Source organism: Dendrobates tinctorius, unplaced genomic scaffold (genome assembly GCF_039654945.1).
Source record: "Dendrobates tinctorius isolate UK_male_01 unplaced genomic scaffold, ASM3965494v1 ptg000059l, whole genome shotgun sequence".
Lineage (NCBI taxonomy): Eukaryota > Metazoa > Chordata > Amphibia > Anura > Dendrobatidae > Dendrobates > Dendrobates tinctorius.
In genome coordinates, this window is record NW_027361727.1 from 9,191,518 (window position 1) to 9,219,020 (window position 27,503).

General features: G+C 46.2%; 2 protein-coding genes across 5 annotated transcripts in view; one reads left to right on the forward strand and one right to left on the reverse strand.

The window, feature by feature from the left end:
- Positions 1-168, reverse strand: part of USP47 (ubiquitin specific peptidase 47) — a 51,577-nt gene extending 51,409 nt beyond the window's left edge. Inside the window, exon 1 of the mRNA XM_073578374.1 lies at positions 31-168. Coding sequence (XP_073434475.1) covers positions 31-69 — 39 coding nt within the window. The 5' untranslated portion in view covers positions 70-168. The remainder of the gene's footprint in view (positions 1-30) is intronic.
- Positions 161-26,259, forward strand: LOC141092326 (uncharacterized). Of its 4 annotated transcripts, none has more exons than XM_073578379.1 (3): positions 161-264; positions 9,766-9,863; positions 24,567-26,259. In XM_073578379.1, the coding sequence occupies exons 2-3, from the start codon at positions 9,780-9,782 to the stop codon at positions 25,548-25,550; spliced, it is 1,068 nt and encodes a 355-aa protein (XP_073434480.1). In that variant the 5' UTR covers positions 161-264; positions 9,766-9,779; the 3' UTR covers positions 25,551-26,259. The 4 variants fall into 4 exon arrangements, with proteins under 4 accessions (XP_073434480.1, XP_073434478.1, XP_073434477.1 ...); XM_073578377.1 differs by lacking the exon at positions 161-264 and adding an exon at positions 340-514; XM_073578376.1 differs by lacking the exon at positions 161-264 and adding an exon at positions 340-505.
- The last annotated feature ends 1,244 nt before the right edge of the window (positions 26,260-27,503 follow it).

Genomic DNA, 27,503 nt, shown 5'->3' on the forward strand with positions numbered 1-27,503 from the left:
CTGACCCCGCTCCCGGAAGCGCCCCCTCACCTCTTTGGGTAGGAGGGGACTGTCTTCTCCGGGAACCATCTCCGTGCTGGCCGCGGCAGAGACGAGGAGCTTCAGGCAGGGATCATGGTGAGAAGCCACAGCGCGGATCTATCTGCCAGAAGCAGACGCAATCAATGGAGAAATGGCCGCCGGAACTCTCGCGTGAAGACTCTGGTGTCACTTCCGGCCTGCTCAGGCCATGGAGCTAGTCACCATGACAACGCAATAGCAGTGGTACGGCAGCCATCTTGGTGCTCTCAATATTAAAAAGTGTATATTGAAAGCGGTCAAACAAGCATCACGTGGTGACCCTGCAGCCAATCAGATGACAATGTGTGAGCTGTCTGAAACGAGTGTAGAGATGAAATGTTACTGAGCGCCGTTCACACAGGAGACACTGGGAGCCGCGTTCTCGGGATTAGCGGGGTCTCCGCAGCCGAAGCCTCAGCGATTATATAGATGAGTCAGTAAACAGGTGATAAATGTATGGAAAATTATGTTACCTGTTCAGACTAAAAACATATCAAAATGGCGGTAACTGCGTCAGTTGGAGGGGCGGACCTGACCCCGAGACCTAACTACAAGACCTGACCCCGAGACCTAACTGCAAGACCTGACCCCAGGACCTGACTACAAGACCTGACCGCAAGACCTGACCCCAAGACCTAACTACAAGACCTGACCCCGAGACCTAACTACAAGACCTGACCCCGAGACCTAACTGCAAGACCTGACCCCAGGACCTGACTACAAGACCTGACCGCAAGACCTAACTACAAGACCTGACCCCAAGACCTAACCCCAAAACCTGACCCCGAGACCTAACTACAAGACCTGACCCCAAGACCTGACTACAAGACCTGACCGCAGGACCTGACTGCAAGACCTGACCCCAAGACGTGACCCCAGGACCTGACCGCAAGACCTAACTACAAGACCTGACCCCGAGACCTAACTACAAGACCTGACCCCGAGACCTGACTACAAGACCTGACCCCAAGACGTGACCCCAGGACCTGACTACAAGACCTGACCGCAGGACCTGACCCCGAGACCTAACTACAAGACCTGACCCCAAGACCTAACTACAAGACCTGACTACAACACCTGACTACAACACCTGACTGCAAGACCTGACCCCAAGACCTGACCCCAAGACCTGACCCCAAGACCTGACCCCAAGACCTAACTACAACCCCTGACTGCAAGACCTAACTACAAGACCTAACTACAAGACCTGACCCCAGGACCTGACCCCAAGACCTAACCCCAAAACCTAACCCCAAAACCTGACCCCAAGACCTAACTACAAGACCTGACCCCGAGACCTAACTACAAGACCTGACCCCGAGACCTGACCCCAAGACCTGACTACAAGACCTGACCGCAGGACCTGACTGCAAGACCTGACCCCAAGACGTGACCCCAGGACCTGACCGCAAGACCTAACTACAAGACCTGACCCCAGGACCTGACTACAACACCTGACTGAAAGACCTGACCCCAAGACCTGACCGCAGGACCTGACCCCGAGACCTAACTACAAGACCTAACTACAAGACCTGACCCCAAAACTTGACCCCAAGACCTAACTACAAGACCTGACTACAAGACCTGACCCCAAGACCTGACCGCAGGACCTGACCCCAAGACCTAACTACAAGACCTGACCCCGAGACCTGACCCCAAGACCTAACTACAAGACCTGACCACAGGACCTGACTGCAAGAGCTGACCCCAAGACATGACCCCAGGACCTGACTACAACACCTGACTGAAAGACCTGACCCCAAGACCTGACCGCAGGACCTGACCCCGAGACCTAACTACAAGACCTAACTACAAGACCTGACCCCAAAACTTGACCCCAAGACCTAACTACAAGACCTGACTACAAGACCTGACCCCAAGACCTGACCGCAGGACCTGACCCCAAGACCTAACTACAAAACCTGACCCCAGGACCTGACTACAAGACCTGACTGCAAGACCTGACCGCAAGACCTGACCCCAAGACCTAACTACAAGACCTGACCACAGGACCTGACTGCAACACCTGACTGCAAGACCTGACCCCAAGACCTGACCTCAGGACCTGACTATAACACCTGACCGCAAGACCTGACCGCAGGACCTGACTACAACACCTGACTACAAGACCTGACCCCAGGACCTGACTACAACACCTGACTGCAAGACCTGACCCCAGGACCTGACTACAACACCTGACTGCAAGACCTGACCCCAAGACCTAACTACAACCCCTGACTGCAAGACCTAACTACAAGACCTGACTACAACACCTGACTGCAAGACCTAACTACAAGACCTGACTCCAGGACCTGACCCCAAGACCTAACCCCAAAACCTGACCCCAAAACCTAACTACAAGACCTGACCCCAAGACCTAATTACAAGACCTGACCCCAGGACCTGACCCCAACACCTGACCCCAAGACCTAACTACAAGACCTGACCCCAAGACCTAACTACAAGACCTGACTACAAAACCTGACCGCAAGACCTAACCCCAGGACCTGACCGCAGGACCTGACTACAACACCTGACCCCAAGACCTGACCCCAAGACCTGACCCCAGGACCTGACCCCAAGACCTGACCGCAAGACCTGACCACAACACCTGACCTCAAGACCTGACCCCAAGACCTGACCGCAGGACCTGACTACAACACCTGACTGCAAGACCTGACCCCAAGACCTAACTACAAGACCTGACCCCAAGACCTGACCGCAGGACTTGACTACAACACCTGACTGCAAGGCCTGACCGCAAGACCTGACCGCAGGACCTGACCGCAAGAGCTGACCACAAGACCTGACCACAAGACCTAACTACAAGACCTGACCACAGGACCTGACTACAACACCTGATCGCAGGACCTGACCCCAGGACCTGACCGCAAGACCTAACTACAAGACCTGACCCCAAGACCTGACCGCAGGACCTGACTACAACACCTGACTGCAAGACCTGACCCCAAGACCTGACCGCAGGACCTGACCCCAAGACCTGACCCCAAGACCTGACCCCAAGACCTAACCGCAACACCTGACTGCAACACCTGACTGCAACACCTGACTGCAACACCTGACCGCAACACCTGACCGCAAGACCTGACCCCAAGACCTAACTACAAGACCTGACCGCAGGACCTGACTGCAAGACCTAACCCCAAGACCTGACCTCAGGACCTGACTATAACACCTGACTGCAAGACCTGACTGCAAGACCTGACCACAAGACCTGACCCCAAGACCTAACTACAAGACCTGACCACAGGACCTGACTGCAACACCTGACTGCAAGACCTGACCCCAAGACCTGACCTCAGGACCTGACTATAACACCTGACCGCAAGACCTGACCGCAAGACCTGACTACAACACCTGACTGCAAGACCTGACCCCAGGACCTGACCGCAAGACCTAACTACAAGACCTGACCACAAGACCTGACCACAAGACCTGACCACAACACCTGACCGCAAGACCTGACCCCAAGACCTGACCCCAGGACCTGACCCCAGGACCTGACCGCAAGACCTGACCCCAAGACCTGACCGCAAGACCTGACCCCAAGACCTGACCGCAAGACCTGACCCCAAGACCTGACCCCAGGACCTGACCGCAAGACCTAACTACACGACCTGACCACAGGACCTGACTACAATACCTGACTGCAAGACCTAACCGCAGGACCTGACTGCAACACCTGACCGCAACACCTGACCGTAACACCTGACTGCAAGACCTGACTGCAAGACCTGACCCCAAGACCTAACTACAAGACCTGACCCCAGGACCTGACTACAACACCTGACTGCAAGACCTGACCCCAAGACCTAACTACAACCCCTGACTGCAAGACCTAACTACAAGACCTGACTACAACACCTGACCGCAAGACCTAACTACAAGACCTGACCCCAAGACCTAACCCCAAAACCTAACCCCAAAACCTGACCCCAAGACCTAACTACAAGACCTGACCCCAAGACCTAATTACAAGACCTGACCCCAGGACCTGACCCCAACACCTGACCCCAAGACCTAACTACAAGACCTGACCCCAAGACCTAACTACAAGACCTGACCCCAGGACCTGACTACAAAACCTGACCGCAAGACCTAACCCCGGGACCTGACCGCAGGACCTGACTACAACACCTGACCCCAAGACCTGACCCCAAGACCTGACCGCAAGACCTGACCGCAGGACCTGACTACAACACCTGACCGCAAGACCTGACCCCAAGACCTGACCGCAGGACCTGACTACAACACCTGACTGCAAGACCTGACCCCAAGACCTAACTACAAGACCTGACCCCAGGACCTGACCCCAAGACCTGACCGCAGGACTTGACTACAACACCTGACTGCAAGGCCTGACCGCAAGACCTGACCGCAGGACCTGACCGCAAGAGCTGACCACAAGACCTGACCACAAGACCTGACTACAAGACCTGACCACAGGACCTGACTACAACACCTGATCGCAGGACCTGACCCCAGGACCTGACCGCAAGACCTAACTACAAGACCTGACCGCAGGACCTGACTACAACACCTGACTGCAAGACCTGACCGCAGGACCTGACCCCAAGACCTGACCCCAAGACCTAACCACAAGACCTGACTGCAACACCTGACTGCAACACCTGACCGCAAGACCTAACTACAAGACCTGACCGCAGGACCTGACTGCAACACCTGACTGCAAGACCTGACCTCAGGACCTGACTATAACACCTGACTGCAAGACCTGACTGCAAGACCTGACCGCAAGACCTGACCGCAAGACCTGACCCCAAGACCTAACTACAAGACCTGACCGCAGGACCTGACTGCAACACCTGACTGCAAGACATGACCCCAAGACCTGACCTCAGGACCTGACTATAACACCTGACCGCAAGACCTGACCGCAGGACCTGACTACAACACCTGACTGCAAGACCTGACCCCAGGACCTGACCGCAAGACCTAACTACAAGACCTAACTACAAGACCTGACCACAAGACCTGACCACAAGACCTGACCACAAGACCTGACCACAAGACCTGACTACAACACCTGACTACAACACCTGACTGCAAGACCTGACCCCAAGACCTGACCCCAGGACCTGACCCCAGGACCTGACCCCAGGACCTGACCGCAAGACCTGACCCCAGGACCTGACCGCAAGACCTAACTACACGACCTGACCACAGGACCTGACTACAACACCTGACTGCAAGACCTAACCGCAGGACCTGACTGCAACACCTGACCGCAACACCTGACCGTAACACCTGACTGCAAGACCTGACTGCAAGACCTGACTGCAAGACCTGACCCCAAGACCTTACCGCAGGACCTGCCGCACGACCTGACCACAGGACCTCACCACAAGACCTGACCCCAAGACCTGACTGCAAGACCTGACCTCACGACCTGACCCCTAGACCTGACCGCAAGACCTGACCCCAAGACCTGACCCCAGGACCTGACTGCACGACCTGACCGCAGGACCTGACCGCAAGACCTAAACCCAGGACCTGATCGCAAGACCTGGCCCCAAGACCTGACCGCAAGACCTGGCCCCAAGACCTGACCGCAAGACCTGACCCCAAGGCCTGACCGCAAAACCTGACCTTATGACCTGACCTTACGACCTGACCCCAATACCTGACCGCACGACCTGACCCCAAGACCTGACCCCAAGACCTGACCGCAGGGACCTGACTGTAAGACCTGACTGCAAGACCTGACCGCAGGGACCTGACTGCAAGACCAGACCGCAGGACCTGACCCCAAGACCTGACCCCAAGACCTGACCCCAAGACCTGACTGCAAGACCTGACGGCAGGACCTGATCGCAAGACCTGACCGCAAGACCTAACCGCAAGCTAGCTGACCATTAACATGTATGTACACAGTGACTGCACCAGCAGAATTGTGAGTGCAGCTATGGTGTATAATACAGGATGTAACTCAGGATCAGTAATGTAATTTATGCACACAGTGACTGAGCCAGCAGAATAGTGAGCGCAGCTCTGGAGTGTAATATAGGATGTAACTCAGGATCAGTAATGTAATGTGTGTACACAGTGCCTGCACCAGCAGAATAGTGAATGCAGCTTTGGGGTATAATGCAGGATGTAATCAGGATCAGTAATGTAATGTATCTACACAGTGACTCCACCAGCAGAATAGTGAGTGCAGCTCTGGAGTATAATACAGGATGTAACTCAGGATCAGTAATGTAATGTATGTACACAGTGACTGCACCAGCAGAATAGTGAGTGCAGCTCTGGGGTATAATACAGGGTGTAATCAGGATCAGTAAAGGATAAGTAATGTATGTACACAGTGACTGCACCAGCAGAATAGTGAGTGCAGCTCTGGAGTGTAATATAGGATGTAACTCAGGATCAGTAATGTAATGTGTGTATACAGTGCCTGCACCAGCAGAATAGTGAATGCAGCTTTGGGGTATAATGCAGGATGTAATCAGGATCAGTAATGTAATGTATGTACACAGTGACTGCACCAGCAGAATAGTGAGTGCAGCTCTGGGGTATAATACAGGGTGTAATCAGGATCAGTAAAGGATAAGTAATGTATGTACACAGTGACTGCACCAGCAGAATAGTGAGTGCAGCTCTGGGGTATAATACAGGATGTAATCAGGATCAGTACAGGATAAGTAATGTATGTACACAGTGACTGCACCAGCAGAATAGTGAGTGCAGCTCTGGGGTATAATACAGGATGTAACTCAGGATCAGTAATGTAATTTATGTACACAGTGACTGCACCAGCAGAATAGTAAGTGCAGCTCTGGGGTATAATACAGGATGTAACTCAGGATCAGTAATGTAATGTATGTACACAGTGACTGCACCAGCAGAATAGTGAGTGCAGCTCTGGAGTATAATACAGGATGTAACTCAGGATCAGTAATGTAATGTATGTACACAGTGACTGCACCAGCAGAATAATGAGTGCAGCTCTGGAGTATAATACAGGATGTAACTCAGGATCAGTAATGTAATGTATGTACACAGTGACTGCACCAGCAGAATAATGAGTGCAGCTCTGGAGTATAATACAGGGTGTAACTCAGGATCAGTAATGTAATGTATGTACACAGTGACTGCACCAGCAGAATAATGAGGTGCAGTACCAATAGAATATTGTAGAGGTACCATGCATACAATGCATACAGTATAATGGGGTGCTGTACATGCAGTATAATTAGTTACAATGCATGCATACAGAATAATGTGGGGTGCATTATATGTTAGATGTGTACATGGAATATATATATACAGTGGGTACGGAAAGTATTCAGACCCCTTTAAAGTTTTCACTCTTTTTTTTTTCATTGCAGCCATTTGGTAAATTCAAGAAAGTTCATTTTTTTCTCAATTAGTGTACACGCTGCACCTCATCTTGATTGAAAAATAAACAGAAATGTAGACATTTTTGCAAATTTATTAAAAAAGAAAAAGTGAAATATCACAAGGTCATAAGTATTCAGACCCTTTGCTCAGAATTGAGTAGAAGCACCTTTTGAGCTAGTATAGCCATGAGTCTTTTTGGGACTGATGCAACAAGGTTTTCACACCTGGATTAGGGGACCTCTGCCATTCTTCCTTGCAGATCCTCTCCAGTTCCGTCAGGTTGGATGGTGAACGTTGGTAGACAGCCATTTTCAGGTCTCTCCAGAGATTCTCAATTGGGTTTAGGTCAGAGCTCTGGCTGGGCCAGTTAAGAATGGTCACAGAGTTGTTCTGAAGCCACTTCTTTGTTATTTTAGCTGTGTGCTTAGGGTCATTGTCTTGTTGGAAGGTGAACCTTCGGCCAGGTCTGAGGTCCAGAGCACTCTGGAAGAGGTTTTCACCCAGGATATCTCTGTACTTGGTCGCATTAATGTTTCATTCAATTGCAACCATTCATCCTGTCCCTGCAGCTGAGAATCACCCCCATAGCATGATGCTGCCACCACCATGTTTCACTGTTGGGATTGTATTGGGCAGGTGATGAGCAGTGCCTGTTTTTTTCCCACACATACTGCTTAGAATTATAACCAAAAAGTTCTATCTTCGCCTCATCAGACCAGAGAATCTTATTTCTCATAATCTGTGAGTCTTTCATGTGTTTTTTTTTTTTTTTTAGCAAACTCTATGTGGGCTTTCATTTGGCACTGAGGAGAGGCTTCCGTCGGGCCACTCTAAAGGCTCGTCTGCTGGAGGGCTGCAGTGCTAGTTGACTTTGTTGAGCTTTCTCCCATTTCCCTACTGCATCTGTGGAGCTCAGCCACAGGGATCTTGGGGTTCTTCTTTACCTCTCTTGCTAAGGCTCTTCTCCCATGATTGCTCAGTTTGGCTGGACGGCCAGGTCTAGGAAGACTTCTGGTGGTCACAAACTTCTTCCATTTAAGGATTATGGAGGCCACTGTGCTCTTAGGAGCCTTGAGTACTGCAGAAATTCTTTTGTAACCTTGGCCAGATCTGTGCCTTGCCACAATTCTGTCTCTGACCTCCTTGGCCAGTTCCTTTGACCTCATGATTCTCCTTTGGTCTGACATGCACTGTGAGGTCTTATATAGACAGGTGTGCGCCTTTACAAATCAAGTCCTGTCAGTTTAATTACACACAGCTGGACTCCAATGAAGGAGTAGAACAATCTCAAAGAGGATCACAAGGAAATGGACAGCATGGGACTTATATATGAGTGTCTGAGCAAAGGGTCTGAACACTTATGACCATGTGATATTTCAGTTTTTCTTTCTTCATAAATTTGCAAAAATGTCTACATTCCTGTTTTTTTTCGGTCAAGATGGGGTGCAGAGTGTACATTAATGAGAAAAATATGAACTTTTTTGAATTTACCAAATGGCTGCAATTAAACAAAGAGTGAAAAATTTAAAGGAGTCTGAATACTTTCCGTACTCACTGTATTTGAAGTATATGTGTAGTATATGTTTATATGGAGTACATGTGTGTACTTTAACCAAATTTCTTATTATTACCCTCACCCACAAAGCCCTCCATGGCTCAGCACCACCCTACATCTCCTCCCTTGTCTCAGTATACCACCCTACCCGCGCCATCCGTTCTGCTGATGACCTGAGGTTAGCATCCTCAATAATCAGAACCTCCCACTCCCGTCTCCAAAACTTTACACGTGCTGCGCCAATTCTTTGGAATGCACTTCCCAGGTCAATACGATTAGTCCCCAATCCCCACAATTTTAAGTGTGCCCTGAAAATGCATTTATTCAGACTGGCCTACCGCCTCAACACATTAACCTAATCTATCCCTGTGTGGCACAGCCAAAAGTTTTACCATAACCAGATTTCCCGCATCATGTTCCCACATGCTTTATGCATCCATTAGCCCTCTGTGTCTGTACTGATACACACTTAATATTATGGCTGGTCCATACAATCAGGGCAACTGTTACCACCCACCTTTCGTGTCTACCTCTTTCCTCATAGACTGTAAGCTTGCGAGCAGGGCCCTCTTTCCTCTTGGTATTTGTTATAATCTACTGTATGTGATTATTGTTATGCTGTAATGTCTATCGTCTGTACAAGTCCCCTCTGAAATGTAAAGTGCTGCGGAATATGTCGGCGGTATAGAAATAAAATGTATTATTATTACTGGACACAGAGGTGTCTTTCTCTCCTTGTCACTTTGGTTTCTTATGTTCCCCAGGGAGAAAAATCTAAATGGAGTCACAAAAGTTGCAGAAAAGGAAAAAGAAGAAGAACAGGGCATCTTTACACAGGCCTCACAGCTCACAGCTGTATGAGGTACTCCCATCATCAGGGCACATTCAGACGAACATGTGCCGTCCATGTTACGTCTGTGTGCGGTCCGTGTTACGTTACGTTTGTGTGCTGTCCGTGTTACATTTGTGTGTGGTCCTTGTTACGTCTGTGTGCCGTCTGTGCCGTCCGTGTGCCGTCTGTGTTACGTCTGTGATACGTCTGTGTGCCGTCCGTGTTACGTCTGTGTGTTGTCCTTGTTACGTCTGTGTGCCGTCTGTGATACGTCTGTGTGCCGTCTGTGTTACGTCTGTGCCGTCTGTGTTACGTCTGTGTGCCGTCCGTGTTACGTCTGTGTGTTGTCCTTGTTACGTCTGTGTGTTGTCCTTGTTACGTCTGTGTGCCGTCTGTGTTACGTCTGTGTGCCGTCCGTGTTACGTCTGTGTGCCGTCCGTGTTATGTCTGTGTGTTGTCCTTGTTACGTCTGTGTGTTGTCCTTGTTACGTCTGTGTGCCGTCTGTGTTACGTCTGTGTGCCGTCCGTGTTACGTCTGTGTGCCGTCCGTGTTACGTCTGTGTGCCATCCGTGTTACGTCTGTGTGTTGTCCTTGTTACGTCTGTGCCGTTCATGTTAAGTCTGTGTGCCGCCCTTGTCACGTCTGTGCCGTCCTTGTTACGTCTTTGTGCGGTCCGTGTTACGTTACATTTGTGTGCTGTCCGTGTTACATTTGTGTGTGGTCCTTGTTATGTCTGTGTGACGTCCGTGTGCCGTCTGTGTTACGTCTGTGTGCCGTCTGTGTGCCGTCTGTGTTACGTCTGTGTTACGTCTGTGTGCCGTCCATGTTACGTCTGTGTGCCGTCCGTGTTACGTCTGTGTGCCGTCCGTGTTACATCTGTGTGCCATCCGTGTTACGTCTGTGTGCCATCCGTGTTACGTCTGTGTGTTGTCCTTGTTACGTCTGTGCCGTTCATGTTAAGTCTGTGTGCCGCCCTTGTCACGTCTGTGCCGTCCTTGTTACGTCTTTGTGCGGTCCGTGTTACGTTACGTTTGTGTGCTGTCCGTGTTACATTTGTGTGTGGTCCTTGTTATGTCTGTGTGACGTCCGTGTGCCGTCTGTGTTACGTCTGGGTGCCGTCTGTGTGCCGTCTGTGTTACGTCTGTGTTACGTCTGTGTGCCGTCCGTGTTACGTCTGTGTGCCGTCCGTGTTTCGTCTGTGTGCCGTCCGTGTTACGTCTGTGTGCCATCCGTGTTACGTCTGTGTGTTGTCCTTGTTACGTCTGTGCCGTTCATGTTAAGTCTGTGTGCCGCCCTTGTCACGTCTGTGCCGTCCTTGTTACGTCTTTGTGGTCCGTGTTACGTCTGTGTGCCGCCCTTGTTACGTTTGTGCCGTCCATGTTACCTCTGTGTGCCGTTCATATGCAAAAATGATAGCAATACGGACAGCAGACTGACCAATGAAAAGCAATGTGGTAGTTCACATTTTACACTCGGACTGATCATCTATGCATGAATAATCCATATTCTGGATCAGACTCACCTATTATAAGTAGTGATGGGCAAACCTGTGGATGTTCAGGTCCGGCGAGTTCAGCTGAACATTTTAAGAAAGTTTGGTTCGTGTACCAGAGCAGTACCCGAACTCGAACCTGAACCTGGACCACATTCAGATCACTGAGGGGCCCAAACATCCGTAGTTTGCCACGCTGTCATGCACGTGACAGCATGGCAAACATGGGTTCTGATTGGTTGTAAGATCGTTACCGCCTGCTGCGGTTCCCATGCTGTCATACAGATGACAGTGTGTGAGCCAGTAGCTGCGACCGCTGGTAATAAGGCTACTGCCGGTCATAAGCTTCGGCTGATGAGAGAGCACTGCTCCCATCACGCTGATAGCAGCGAGAGCAGGCATATGATGATGAGAGTTCTATGATTAAATAAAAAATTACTTGGGGTCTCTTCTATTTTTGATAACCAGTGCTGGCAAATCCGACAGCTGCGGGCTGCAACACTCAGCTGTCAGCTTTATCATGTCTGGTTATCAAGAATAGAGGGGTCCCATGCCGCTTTTTTAAAATTATTTAAATAAATTGTTTTGAAAATAGAGCGTGGGGTCCCTACCATTTTTGACAACCAGCTAAGCTAAAGCAGACACCTGGGGTCTGGTATTCTAAGAATGGTAAGGGCCATGGATATTGTTTACCACCCAGCCAAAAAATTACAGCTCGCAGCTGCCCAGAAACGGCGCATCTATTAGATGCGCCAATTGTGGCGCTTTGCCAGGCTCTTCCCACTTGCGGTGGCAAGTGGGGTAATAGGTTTTGGATTGATGTCTGTTTTCTGGTCACTGATATCAAGCACAGGGCTTAGTAATGGACAGGCGTCTATAATACACCCCATTACTAACCCCATAGTTAGAATGTAAAAAAAAACAACACAGCCACAATAAATTTCTTTATTTGAAATAAAGACATTGACACCTTTATTTGAAATAAAAAAACAAAGTGATACCCACCTTTACCACTAATCCACTGAAGGCCATGTCCCCTGTAAAAGACAAAAAATAATAAAACACCATTATCCTCACTTGTCTGACGTGAATATGGCCCCTGTAAAAAAAACAAAAATAATAAACAACAGTATCCCTCAAATGTCCAACATGAAGATAATCCATACTGTCCCACAATGTAATCCATCTATGCTATATCAGGTTTTTAAACTGGATGGTGGCATGATGCAACCATTCACGCTGAAATGCAGGAGACATTGCTAAGAACGCAGCTTCAGTGACGAGTGGTGACGTCACAGAGATTACCGCTGGTCACTGAAGCTAAGTTCACATGGTCACTTCACTATGAGCTGGGACGATGAACTGCTGTGACCTCAATAATATCAACGCTAGCACTGTGAAGATAATCCATTTGTCCCTTGACGAGTCTAGCTCTGTTACATCTAGATGGCATGCAGTACGTTGGCATGATGTGTGCATTCAGCTTCCCATCTAGTAGAGACTCTGAGTTGCGCGTCATAGCACAGCGTCAGTGTCTCGCGGAAATGTGAATAAAGTGAGCAGAGTTCATAGAGTTTACTTCACTGTTGTCACCACTGGAGCGTGTAAACTTTATTTAAATTATTTTTAAAAATTCGTCTTGGGACCCCTCTATTCTTGATAACCAAACATGATAAAGCTGACAGCTGAGGGTTGCAGCCCGCAGCTGTCAGTTTTGCCTGCACTGGTTACCAAGAATAAAAGAGACCCCATTTTTAAAATGTATTTATAGCACAAGCGCTGGCAGATGAATACTCTCATCAGCCTTGCCTGCTCTGTATGCTACCAGCGATAGCAGGCGTAAGCTGATGGGAGTAGTACTCCCTCATCAGCCAACGCCTGTGACCTGCGCTAACCTTTTTACACCAGTCACAGCTGCTGGCTCACATGCTGTCATCTAACAGCATGGGAACCGCAGCGCTCTGACAGACAGTAGCTAACTTACTGACGATCAGAGTCGCCGGTGTGTCTTGCAGTCACACAGATGACAGCGTGGGAAACAGCCGATGTTCAGGGGGCCAAACCTGAACAGTAACACAAACCTCCTGGAGTAGTCCGTGTTCGGGGTCCGTGCCCGAACAGTAGGTGTTCGGTACGGTCCCCGAACTTTACCGTTCAGGTTCGTTATTCACTAATTATAAGTCAATTGGTGCGTAAAAATGGATCACACACGGGTCACCAGCCGTAAGTCATGCATTTTTCATGGATAAATTGAAATGATAAAGATAGGAAACTGTATTTCTCTTTATTATTTATAAAATTGTTCATGTAAAAAACAAATGCCATACAGATGGACAAGACGGGCATACGGATGACAGTATCCGTACCTCAAGCTAAACATGGGGTGCATGGTTTGGAACATCTATTGTTGGATCCATCGATAGTATAAAAATGAAGTTTGTCATAAATTGTCACTTGCCATTTATATGTATTTGCATGTAGTAAATGTTCTCCTGAATCCGGTTCTGTTGTTCTTTTTTTTCTTGCTCCTCTCTATTCCTGAGATGTGACTTGGTATGTAAATATAGTGTTTCTCTATTTTGTTGTTTTTTATTAATGATTTCCATTTTGTAGCTTGTGATTTGGACAACAGAGTTTATTTGATCATTTTGTTCTCCACCCTAAAGCCCGAGAGCACAGTGTGGGATTGCGTCACTACTGTTGTTTCCCCGGTTTATCTGGCAGGACACTATCCCCCTAACACATCAAATGTTCAGGGCATCCGCACTGAGGACAGCCGGACTGGTCCTCGCCATCCCCACCCGGCCTGCACACCCCCTCATAACCAGACGTGGACGGTGGGAAGACACACGTTCCCGGCCACAGATGTTCTGATGACAGCCCAAAGATCTGCATAGAAAGAACACCGTGAGCACAACTCAAGATGGTGCTAAGGTTAGGTTCCCAACCCGTTAAAGCAACAAATATAAACCTAGCACTCAACTTAAAGGTATTTGCAAGGCGGTTTATTGTAGTACACGAAAAAAGAGGTTTCGGCCAATGTGACCTTGTTCAGTTACGTGTGGTATATAGATTGTGTAGAGCTTATAGGCATCTATCAGAAAGGACGATGGTGCTTTAAGCGTTGAGGAGAATGATCTCTCTAAGGTAATGAGAGATGGCCGGTGGACACCGCATCTGGAGGCACGTTTGCCCCTCTCCTATATACTGACAAGCTCATTACCTTGGAGAGATTATTCTCCTCAACGCTTAAAGCACCATCGTCCTTTCTGATAGATGCCTATAAGCTCTACACAATCTATATACCACACGTAACTGAACAAGGTCACATTGACCAAAACGTCTTTTTTTGTGTACTACAATAAACCGCCTTGCAAATACCTTTAAGTTGAGTGCTAGGTTTATATTTGTAGCCCGAAGATCTGCGTCCAGCCACTCCATGGTTTGCACCAAGGTACTTCATGTCCGTCTCCGGCACCAAGTCTGTGAAGAAGGATCTTCGGGACAGCTATCTCCGTCCAGGCAGTGAGGGGGCTCTTTTTAATAGATTATCACCAATCCCTAGTCATGCGGGAACTATTATAGGCTCCTTCCCATTTTACAAGTGACCACCTTTCATAGAGAGCAAAATTACTTTAATATTCCGTCTATTGCGCTCTCTCCTCTAGCTAGCTTGAAAGCTTTGCGCATTTTACTGGCTCCACTCCTAATACTCGGAGTGATCGCCAGCCACTGGCTCGGGTGTCGCACAGCATCATGTGTCACAGCTTCAGTCACCACAGCACAGCTTCACCGAACTCTCCACGCAACGCCGACTCAGCGCTGCTGCTATCAGGTTCCAGAGTCTGAGTACGCTCTGTCGCTGAGGGCCAGCTCTCTTTCCAGCATCACTCACGTTGGCACATTAGGCATATTATCTCTTTTTCTCTATGTCTACACCCAGGGAGCCTCATTCCCATCGTCCTCCTATTGTTCTCCATTTCACTTGCTCTACCTGTAATAAGAAGTTTCCCTCTGGTCAGACCTCGTCCCTCTGCCCAAACTGCAGCCCATCTAATATGCCACCCCAGGAGCCCCCCAGTGCCCTTAGCGAGAGTGCTTTCCCCCCTGAGTGGGCTGCATCCTTCTCCCAGTCAGTAGCCGACCTTAACAAGGTATCCCAGACCTAGATTTTGGTCTCAGAATCGACTGTGGAGTCGATGTCCATTTGGTGGAGTCGGAGTCAGTATAAAATAGACCAAATCGGTCTCCTAAAATATATAATAAATTGCATTCAGTGCAGAATGTGCTGTAAATGTTTTCATAACAATTTGGGAAATGTATCAAATATCCTATAAATGTCTGTTCTGTTCCTGATCTAAGGAGCTCTGCTTTTAGTTGAGATAAATCTGTGCTTCACTTTATGTACATGCTCAGTAGGGTGCCAAGGAAACATGAACTTTGCAAATTGGTTAAGGTACCGTTACACTAAGCGATGCACAAGCGATCCCGACAACGATATGGATCGCTGGTGCATTGCTAAGTGGTCGCTAGTGAGCTGCCACACAGGCAGATCTCACCAGCGACATAGCAGCGGTCGGCGGTCGCTACTTACCTGTCAAACGCGGCGATCCTGATGTCCTCCACCCGCGTCCACGCGTCGCTCGTCTCTCCACAGGAAGCGCCCGACGAGAAATGGTCCAGGCCGTTCTCGCGCGATCAGCGATAATCAGCGGGGGAGCCGGTCGGAGGTAAGTATCACATGTAGCGATATCGCTGCTACGTCACAAAACCAGTGACGTAACAGCGATATTGCTAGCGATATCGCTATGTGTAACGGGGGCTTTAGTCTTACCCCCCAAATTTGTTCCTTTTGGCATAAGGATTCACCATGTAAAATATGTTGACTTTAAATTTAGATTTACCACTTGCTCAAGGCATGTGAATTATTCCATGTGGACTAGTAAAAAAAAAAAAATGTAAAATTTTTTTTTTAAAAAACTTTAAAAAAATAAAAAACCTAAAAGATCAAAACACCCCCCTTTCGCCCAATTGAAAATGAAAGGGTTAAAAAAAATATACACACGTTTGGTATCGCCGCTTTCAGAAACTCCCGATCTATCAAAATTTAAAATCAATTAATCTGATCGGTAAACGGTATAACATACCATACATAACGCGGGATATGCATGACAATAAATACTAAACAAACATCTAAAACTGCAATATGATGTGCCATTGAGCAACTACTAAATGATAACTAATCTTAAAAAAAGAAAGTTATAAAATATGACCAAAATGGAACAAAATTAGGAGGTAAGACCTTCAGAAACTTGTGACTTAATTTTTACCATGCATTTCCTTGGCACCCTAAATTGCTCAGTAGTGAGGCAGTACTGTGGAGTTTAAGTTGGGAGTCAGAGTCAGAAGTCAGGGAAAGTGAGCAGTATGTGCTTTGGCTTACCGACTCCACAGCCCTGCTTAGAACGACTGCCCAGCCCTGCCCCCACCACAGGTTTCCCGATCACTCCCCTCGGTGTTCCAGACCCCACTGCCCCTCAATTCCAAAAGGTCACCATGCAGCGTTACAGGGGTTTTAAAAAGCGTGCCCGCAATAGCTCATCGTCTAGATCCTCATCATCCTCTCCGTCCTCCAGGATCCTTTCTCTGTCTCCCTCCTCTTCGATGCTCTAGCTCTGCTGGAGTCAGAACCTCAGTCTGAATCATATTCTGGTCTATACTCCGAATAGATCTCTAAACTCTGGGACATGATAAATAGTATAATTGTAGCTGTCAATCAGACCCTTAACATAGAGGATCCAGAAACCTTTTCCTCTGAGCTGACCGTATCATTCAGAAAGACGAAGCATCCTCCCAGAACCTATACCCAACCACAAGGTGATTTTTTTCAGTTCGCGGTACAGCAATCCCATTTCCACTTCACAGCATTGCTGTTCATCCTAGTCATAGCACCAAGAGTCTTCACGAAGATAATGGCGGCGGTTATGGCCATTCCTCAGAACAGAGGCATCCTCGTCACCCCTTATTTAAATGACATTCTCATCAAAGCAGAGTCCTCCTTGGCATGTTACGTGAGTCTACAGATCACTCTGGACTCCCTCTCTCGTCTAGGCTTGATTATCAACATCCAAAAGTTGTCTCTGATACCGGTCCAACGTATTGTTTTTCTGGGAATGTTGTTCGACACTGCGCGTTCAAGAGTTTTTCTGCCTAAAGAGAAACACTCGGTTCTATTGCGCAGGATTCGCTCCATGAGAAGCACATGTCCTCATTCTCTCCGTTTCTCTATGAGCATCCTAGGCAGAATAGTCACGTCAATGGAAGCAGTTACATTCGCCCAGTTTCATACGCGTCCCCTTCAACTTTTTCTACTTTCAAGATGGGAGAGGTAGACTTACTCCTTGGATCGTCTAATCACGCTCCCTCCCCAGATAAAGAAGTTCTTGGAATTGTGGACTCCATCTCCCCATGTCCATCATGGGAGATCTTTTCTGCCACCTCGCTGGAAGATAGTTAAAGCAGAAGCCAGTCTTCTCGGTTGGGGAGCAGTTTTTCAGAAACTAACAGTCCAGGGTTGTTGGACCACCCAGGAATCATCTCTTCCCATCAACATTCTGGAACTCAGGGCAATCTTCCTTTGTCTACTTCACTGGCAGGATCTTCTCATTAAACATCTGATTTGGGCTCAAATAGACAATAAAATACATAAACCACCAACAAAGGACAGAAAGTGGAGCAGTATTGTCAGAAGTGAAGCGGATTCTGTTAGCGCCGAGCAGAGAGTACCAATGATCTCAGCAGTACACATCCCAGGAGTGGAGAACTGGGCTGACGATTTCCTCAGTTAAGTGAATCTCGCCACCGGCGAATGGTCCCTCAACCTGTCGGTCTTCCACAAGATTTGTCTCCAATGTGGGACTCTCGACGTCGGCCTGATGGCGTCCTGACTGAATTATAAGGTTCCCCGGTTCGTCTCCAGATCATGCGACCCACTAGCAATTGCCACCAACGCCCTGGTAATCCCTTGGTTTTAGTTCTCCCTCTCGTACCTATTCCCTCCATTGCCACTGATCTCCAGGGTGGTCAAGAAGATCAAAACAGAGAGAGTGCCCATCAGTGTCATCTCTCCAGACTGCCCCAGAAGTAATCAACGTCCTTGTGGATGCTCCGTGGAAACTTCTGGACCTTCTCTCGCAGGGTCCTCTCATCTCAGTTGGTCAGTTTAACGGCATGGCTGTTGAGACGACAGTTCTGAAATCCACCAGTTTCTCTGATCAGGTTATTCAGACCAGAGAAAGGAAGCCTTTTTCCTCTCGTATTTACCACCGTGTGTGGAAAGTTTTTTTCCACTGGTGCGAAACTAATCAGACCTCCCCAATGGTTTTTCATCTGCCTTCTGTTTTGTCCGTCTTACATTCGGGTCTGGAATCTGGTCTGTACCTCAGTTCTCTCAAGGGACATGTGTATGCCTTTTCCATCCTTTTTCAAAAGATTCTAGCTTCTCACTTGCAGATCAAGACTTTTTTGCAGGGAGTCGCATACTCCATTCCCTCCTACCTGCCTTCAGTAGAACCTTGGGACCTAATTCTAGTACTCCGTGTTCTTAAACAGTCACCATTTGAACCGTTATGGCAAATTTATCTTTCACACCTTTCCTGGTAAGGCTACCTTCCTGGTCGCCATCACTTCTATCAGACAAGTTTCAGAACTTAAATGACACCAGCAGGTCAAACATATATACATGGTATTTAGCTTGTACATCTACCATACATTTATTGCGGATTTAACTACCTATCACCAAAAACACATAAACTAAACCAAAAAAGGTGAACACAAGGCCGTAATAACATATAAAAAATACAATTTTATTAAAGATCAAATAAAACCAATCGACAGGTATGTATGGGAACGGTGTAGGAAAACGCACACATAATGGTGGTACATAGGCACATACAAAGGGACGTACACATCCAGATTAATACATATCAGCCATAAGTATAGTAATCACACAATTGTGATTTAACCCACATGGGGAAAAAATACAATGTTTAGTATCAAAGGGAAAATGATGGACACATAAATGCACAACTGGGATATATACCACAATTATTTCCCTTAGCCGTATCCATAAAGATCCCACCCTGCTGATAGCAAGTGACCACCATATATTAATCACTACCCCAAAAACACCATGTAATGAAGGGGTTAAATTACCAGCAGGTCACAGCAGCAGCAGGGACTATGATGTATACTGGATGAGCACGTCAGCCCCGACGCGCGTTTCGATCCTCCTTCATCAGGGGGCATAGCTACAATGATGGCTGCCTGTCATTTTATACCGCCCGGTGAGAGCGCGTTTAACCGCGCGACCGGAAGTAGCGGTCCCGAACCGGAAGTGACGCGCACCGTTGTCAAGACACCGACGACGCTAGCCCGCGTCAGCGTCATGCTGGAGGAGGAACCACAGGAACCACCAATGCATAGAGACGCCGAAAGCAGGCAGGCGCAGGGGGTGATGGCAAACAGGCGCGTACAGGTCGGGAGAGCTAGTCACACAGAAATCAACCTATTTAATTAAAATACATCAAGGTGACTACGGTGTAAACCTGGAGTATCGTAAATAGAGGCAATATAAAAAGTATACAAAAGATATATAAATATCATATATATACAAGAAGGAACGAGTGGATTAGGGAAATCCAAATATATAACAGCAAGATAGACATATATATGGGTATCAATCGCTTCTTCATCAGTGCTCCAACACTGATCATTAGACGTAGTTCCTCGTATGTTGTCAAAAAAGCCGCTACTCCGATATACATCCAGCACACATAAGCCATCATCACGATGATAATTTTACTAAAAAATAAAATAAATGTTAAAATATGGACCACACAAAACACGAGCGTTCTCACAACAACAGGGCAGTGTGATCAAAGGAATGGGGCGAAACTAATGTGTTCATTTAATCCAGATGGATGGACAGTACCCAATGTCCAAATCCACCTGGACTCTAACTGGGCCAATCTTTTAGATATATCTCCACCACGAATACCAACATTCAACATATCGATACCTCTAACCCTGAGAAGACTACCATTGCAGCCATGGAACCTCCTGAAATGACGGGGAATGGTTTTTAGCGAAGTGGGGTCCTCAGTGGACATTGCTGCCTCAATCCCCAATACGTGCTCGCGTATACGTTTTTTAAGCTGTCTAGTGGTCATGCCCACATATATCAAATTGCATGGGCAGACCGCATAGTACACCACATTTCGACTCTCACATGTGATATACTTTTTAATTTTATATTCACGTACACCATCCTGGCTAGTAAATACCTCAGTGCGATCCATATTGGGGCAGGCAACGCAATGTCCACACGAGGAACTCCCACAACGCCTGGCCATTCGATCCAAGAACGTATCCGGTATCGCACTCGTATAGTGACTACTGACTAATGTATCACGTAGATTCCTAGATCTCCTAGCCGCAATGGCAGCCCTCTCAGGAAGGAACCCAGATAATACCGGGTCGGCCTTCAAAATGTGCCAGGATTTATCGAGTATTTGTCTCATACGAGAAAAATGTGAGTGAAAATTAGTAACAAATCTAACTTTATTTGTCTCAACCCTAGACCTCTGCCCGTATAGAAGCACATCTCTCGATGAGTGTCTAGCCCTATTGAATGCTCGTTTAATCCTTCTATTACTATATCCACGTTCAGACAGTCTTACTTTTAAGTCATCACTCTGTCTAAAAAAATCCTCGTCGGTGGAACATAATCTACGTAATCTCAAAAATTGAGATTCCTCCTCCAGCATGACGCTGACGCGGGCTAGCGTCGTCGGTGTCTTGACAACGGTGCGCGTCACTTCCGGTTCGGGACCGCTACTTCCGGTCGCGCGGTTAAACGCGCTCTCACCGGGCGGTATAAAATGACAGGCAGCCATCATTGTAGCTATGCCCCCTGATGAAGGAGGATCGAAACGCGCGTCGGGGCTGACGTGCTCATCCAGTATACATCATAGTCCCTGCTGCTGCTGTGACCTGCTGGTAATTTAACCCCTTCATTACATGGTGTTTTTGGGGTAGTGATTAATATATGGTGGTCACTTGCTATCAGCAGGGTGGGATCTTTATGGATACGGCTAAGGGAAATAATTGTGGTATATATCCCAGTTGTGCATTTATGTGTCCATCATTTTCCCTTTGATACTATACATTGTATTTTTTCCCCATGTGGGTTAAATCACAATTGTGTGATTACTATACTTATGGCTGATATGTATTAATCTGGATGTGTACGTCCCTTTGTATGTGCCTATGTACCACCATTATGTGTGCGTTTTCCTACACCGTTCCCATACATACCTGTCGATTGGTTTTATTTGATCTTTAATAAAATTGTATTTTTTATATGTTATTACGGCCTTGTGTTCACCTTTTTTGGTTTAGTTTAAGTTTCAGAACTTGCAGCTCTGTCTTGTCGTTCCCCTTATCTAGTGTTCCACCAGGGCAAGGTAGGGTTACGTCCAATACCATCCTTTCTCATGGTTTCTGCATTTTACCTCAATGAAGATATTGTTCTTCCTTCCTTTTTCCCATTCCCTTCTCATCCTCAAGAGCAGTCTCTCAACAAACTGGATCTGATAAGAGCCCTTCATCTCTACCTTTTCAGAACAGCACCCATCAGATGTGCAGATTTACTGTTTATAATTCCCGAAGGTCCTCGGAAAGGCTTGGCTGCTTCCAAGTCTACCATTGCCCGCTGGATTCGTTCTGCCATTCTGGAAGCCTACAAACTAAGGAACAGAACGTGTCTACTCAGGGTCACTGCGCATACCACTCACGCAGTTGGGGCCTCCTGGGCTGTCCGTCAACAGGCGACTGTGTCTCAGATTTGCAAGGCTGCTACGTGGCTTTCCTATCATACCTTTGCCAAATTCTACAAGGTTCACATCTATGCTTCGTCAGATGCGAATCTTGGTATAATGTTCCTGCAAGCTGCAGTGGCCCGAACGCTGACTTGAGGGTGCTACTTTTTTCCCACCCTTGGGACTGCTTTTGACTGTCCCATGGTTTGTTGTGTATCCCAATGAAGCCATAGAGAAATGAGGATTTTGGGTACTCACTGTAAAATCTCTGTCTCAGAGCCTTCATTGGAGGACACAGCACCCGTCCTTGTTTGTTGTTGGTTCTGGTTATGTTATAGTTGTTGTATACCTGTTGCTTCTCCTACTGCTTTCTCACTAACTGCTTAGCTTTGTGTCAGTTGGTGGGTATATACTGCTGGAGAGGAGCTACCGTATTTTTCGGACTATAAGACACACTTTTTCCTCCAAAATTTTGGAGGAAATTGGGTGGTGCGTCTTATAGTCCATAAGTACCTTAGTCCGGCTATGGATAGCGGAGGTGGCAGCAGCAGCAGAGCAGCTGGTCGCAGGAGGCAGGAACTGGCTGCAGCAGCTAATACGTGTGCCCGCTTTTAAAGAAAATTCTGCCCACGCCCATTGTCCCTCCCACCTCTATGCACACTGAAGCCGGCACCAAGTGGTGGGAGGGACTATGGGAGTCAAGAGAAGTGAATATTCATTCTCTTTAATAGCGGGCACACTTGATCGCCAGCCGTTTCAGGAAGCTGACGGCTGTGGCTAACAGTGTGCCCTTTATTAAAGAAAAGTATTATTCACTGCTCTCCACTCCCATAGTCCCAGGCATGGGGAGCAGTGAATGTTCCGGCAGCTGACCTCGGCTCCATGGGGAGCTGAGGGAAGGTAAATAGAATCATTTATTTTTTATGTGTGCGGTTTGATGGGGCCATTTATACCATGATGGGGGTCCATGTATGCCAGGAGGGGATGCCATGTATACTAGGAAGAGGGGCCATCTATACCTGGATGGGGGGCCATGTATACCAGGATGAGGATGAGGGGCCATGTATACCAGGATGGGGGCCATTTATTCCCTCCCAGATGGGGAAACATGTATAGTAGGAAGGGGGTGCAATGTATACCTGGATAGGTAACCATATATAACAACCAGGATAGGGGAGTATATACCAGGATTGGGAGCCATATATACCAGAATGAGGATTATTAATATACCTGGATGGGGACATATACTGTATATCAGGATGTGGGTGGGGGAGCATATGTACCAGGATGGGGGATATTAGTACAAAATTTGGGTACATTACCCCTACAACAGTGTCAGCAGAAGATACCCCATAACATTTTTTTTTCAATTTTCCACCTCTTAATCCTAAGTGTGTCTTATAGTTCGAAAAATATGGTATTTTTTTTTTTGCATATGGTCAGCCTCCTAGTGGCAGCAGCAGACATCCATGGTTTCCTATGTCCCCCTATAAAGGCTCCGAGAAAGAGATTTTAAGGTAGGTACCCCAAATCTTCATTTTGCCCAAGTGGGTGTTACTCAATTGAGAAGACTTTTATGACCATGCCCACTTGGCTTTTAAAAACCTACATTTACAAACAAGAAAGAGAGGGTCATACGAGGGGCGCCTGAAAACTTCGAGGCCCACCCATGAAATCTTTTTTGCATGGTCTTGTTTTGCAATGCAATATGTTATTTAGTTAGTTGAATGGTCTCATGAGCAATCTGAATTTATTTTGATTTTTTTTGTTTCCGTTACAGCATTTTAAAGTTGGGTCGCAAGTCTGAAATATGGAAATGGAGAAGTTGGCAAAGTTCACACATCGGCTGCTGCAATTCACTCCTGTGGTTTCCAACTGCTTCAGCACCCACCCTATTCCCCTGATTTGGCTCCCTCGGACTATCACCTATTCCCACAGATGAAAAAGCACCTTGGTGGAAGGTGGAATTGCAGCCATTGCAGCAGCCGATGTGTGAACTTTGCCAACTTCTCCAAAATAAATCCAGATTGCTCATGAGACCATTCAACTAACTAAATAACATATTGCATTGCAAAACAAGACCATGCAAAAAAGATTTCATGGGTGGGCCTCGAAGTTTTCAGGAGCCCTTCGTATCTCAGGAATGGAGAGGAGCAGGAACAAATGAAAAATAACTCCGGATTCAGGAGAACAGCAGCATTTACACCAGGTAAAAAAATGACATGTTTCTGGCAAGTGCCAGGTCTTCTTTATGTGTAGCTATCTCCTTTACTGCATATCCACTATCTGTGACATTTGTATTTTCGTTCAATTTGCTATCGCATCAAATATATAATTTTTACATTTTTCTTAATTCAAAGCTGGATGAAACCTTGACAAATGAGGACGTGCTATTTATATGTCTTTTGGAAAATAGTATGAAAAGTAAAGAAAAGGATAAAAAGCGGAAGACGAAGATTGATAAGACCGGTAGAACACTCCCATGTGGGGTCGAAAGCCTTTCCCAATACAGCCAGAAAGGACAAGACCGGAGTCTAGACAGGGTCTGCTCCAGCAAAGCAACAAAGAAGACAAAACGAAAAAGGAAGAGAGTTGTCATAAAAGCCAATAGTATTTCGAAAATAAGCAATATGTCTGATGAACCTTTCGAGTCACCAGTCAAGAAAAAGAAGAAGAAAAAGCTGGCGATGCTCTCACAAATCCAGGCGTCTACAAGTTCCTCGTCAAGGATTAAGCACATTGGACCTGCTCCACAGAACATCAGTGATGGTAAGACTCATAAGCGTAGTAACATAGAGGCCACCACTGACCCGAAACGTAAGTCTACAGCAACGGACAATGATGAGATCAGTCAACGAGTAAGAAAACATTCATTGCTGTACACCTGCACCCCACTGTCTTCTCCCACTGCCCTCCCCAAGACAAAGAGGGACATCAAGCACATTAGTCCTGGCAAAGCAGAAGATATGGAAGGCATGTCTAATCTCAGGCAAGAAGTCCAGAAGCAGTTTGGATTGACCCAATGTTTGACGAAGCCCCTAGATTTCTCTCTAGCATCTCGGATTAGAGCCGAGAGGAATATCCTGAGTCCAAGTGACGACGTCATCGAAGTTGGGTCTCAATCACCTCCTGTAAAGCCTGAGGCTTCTAAAAATGAAAAAGTAATATTTTCCTTTAATCCTCTGAAAAATGCCCAAAGCACAAAGTTCATCCAAACTTTCCTCAACCCCTCATATTTCTTTAGAAAAAAAGGAAGATCCGGTAAATTAAATGTAGTCACTCCATTACTCAAAGTAAATAACCAAGGAAAAAGCCATGGGAAAAAAGAGATCGGAGCAAACTAAGGAATGAAGTATGAGTTTATTTTATCGTTACATAACTGAACATTTCTGTTCTTCAGTTTTATATGAAAAAAAATTCAGCAAGTTACAAACGTTTGAAAAACTTTATAGACTGTTTTGTTGGGTCCGATTGGAATTCAGCAACATAGGGAAACTCAAAATGGGCTGAACTCTGCTGAGCTGCCTTATAAACAAGAGGGGAGGAAAAGAGCAATCAAAGAATAAAATGTAACAAGTCTTAATTTAACAAATATAATATGCAGGCAAGAAAAGGACACAGAACACATATACATGTACAACAAGTGTGCGTGTGACACACGGGGAAAGGAGCTGTGACATACAGTACCTCTACATCACGGAGTTCTAGCAATATGACATACATGAAGTGATATGCATCATGGGAAGTAACCCTGCAAATTAAACCAAGTGGTATGATGTCATACAGATCATATGGACACAAGCAATCCATTAACAAACAAAGGCAAACAGATGGAATCTTAGCCCTAAAGTGATGGCAGGAAGTTGTAACGCCAGAGGTACCATCAGAGTCGCAAAAAATGATAACCAAATGGATAACAAATAAGATACCTAATTAAAGACGCCAATATAAGCAGGGGCTCCCAGTACCTGTGTGTCCGCCCCCTGCATTATGTCAGGGCTGATGTATCAGAGGCATGAATGTAATAAATAAAGTTTTATTTTTTTCTGTTGAGTTTTGATTTCAGTTTCTTATTGTTTTGTCATTTTTCTAGACTATAACTACTATGATACTGCCCCTATGTACAAGAATATAACTACTATATTGCTGCCTCCTATGTACAAGAATATAACTACTATAATACTGCCCCCTATGTACAAGAATATAACTACTATAATACTGCCCTCTTTGTACAAGAATATAACTACTATAATATTGCCCCTATGTACAAGAATATAGCTACTATAATACTGCCCCCTATGTACAAAAATATAACTACTATAATACTGCTCCTATGTACAAGAATATAACTACTATAATACTGCCCCCTATGTACAAGAATATAACTACTATAATACTGCTCCTATGTACAAGAATATAACTACTATAATACTGCCCTCTATGTACAAGAATATAACTACTATAATACTGCCCCCTATGTACAAGAATATAACTACTATAATACTGCCCTCTATGTACAAGAATATAACTATAATACTGCCTCCTATATACAAGAATATAACTACTATAATACTGCCCCCTATGTACAAGAATATAACTACTATAATACTGCCCCCTATGTACAAGAATATAACTACTATAATACTGCTCCTATGTACAAGAATATAACTACTATAATACTGCCCCCTATGTACAAGAGTATAACTACTATAATACTGCCCCTATATACAAGAATATAACTACTATAATACTGCCTCCTATGTACAAGAATATAACTACTATAATACTGCCCCTATGTACAAGAATATAACTACTATAATACTGCTCCTATGTACAAGAATATAACTACTATAATACTGCTCCTATGTACAAGAATATAACTACTATAATACTGCTCCTATGTACAAGAATATAACTACTATAATACTTCCCCCTATGTACAAGAATATAACTACTATAATACTGCTCCTATGTACAAGAATATAACGACTATAATACTGCCCCTATGTACAAGAATATACTATAATACTGCCCCTATGTACAAGAATGTAACTATTATAATACTGCCCCCTATGTACAAGAATATAACTACTATAATACTGCTCCTATGTACAAGAATATAACTACTATAATACTGCTCCTATGTACAAGAATATAACTACTATAATACTGCCCCCTATGTACAAGAATGTAACTACTATAATACTGCTCCTATGTACAAGAATATAACTACTATAATACTGCTCCTATGTACAAGAATATAACTACTATAATACTGCCCCTATGTACAAGAATAT

What these genes read in the sequence shown, in the direction of transcription:
- LOC141092326 (XM_073578379.1), top strand. Translation starts at nt 9,780, where the DNA reads ATGGAGTCACAAAAGTTGCAGAAAAGGAAAAAGAAGAAGAACAGGGCA. An exon ending in ACAGCTCACAGCTGTATGAG is followed by an intron (nt 9,864 to 24,566) that starts GTACTCCCATCA and finishes CTTAATTCAAAG; the next exon opens with CTGGATGAAACCTTGACAAA.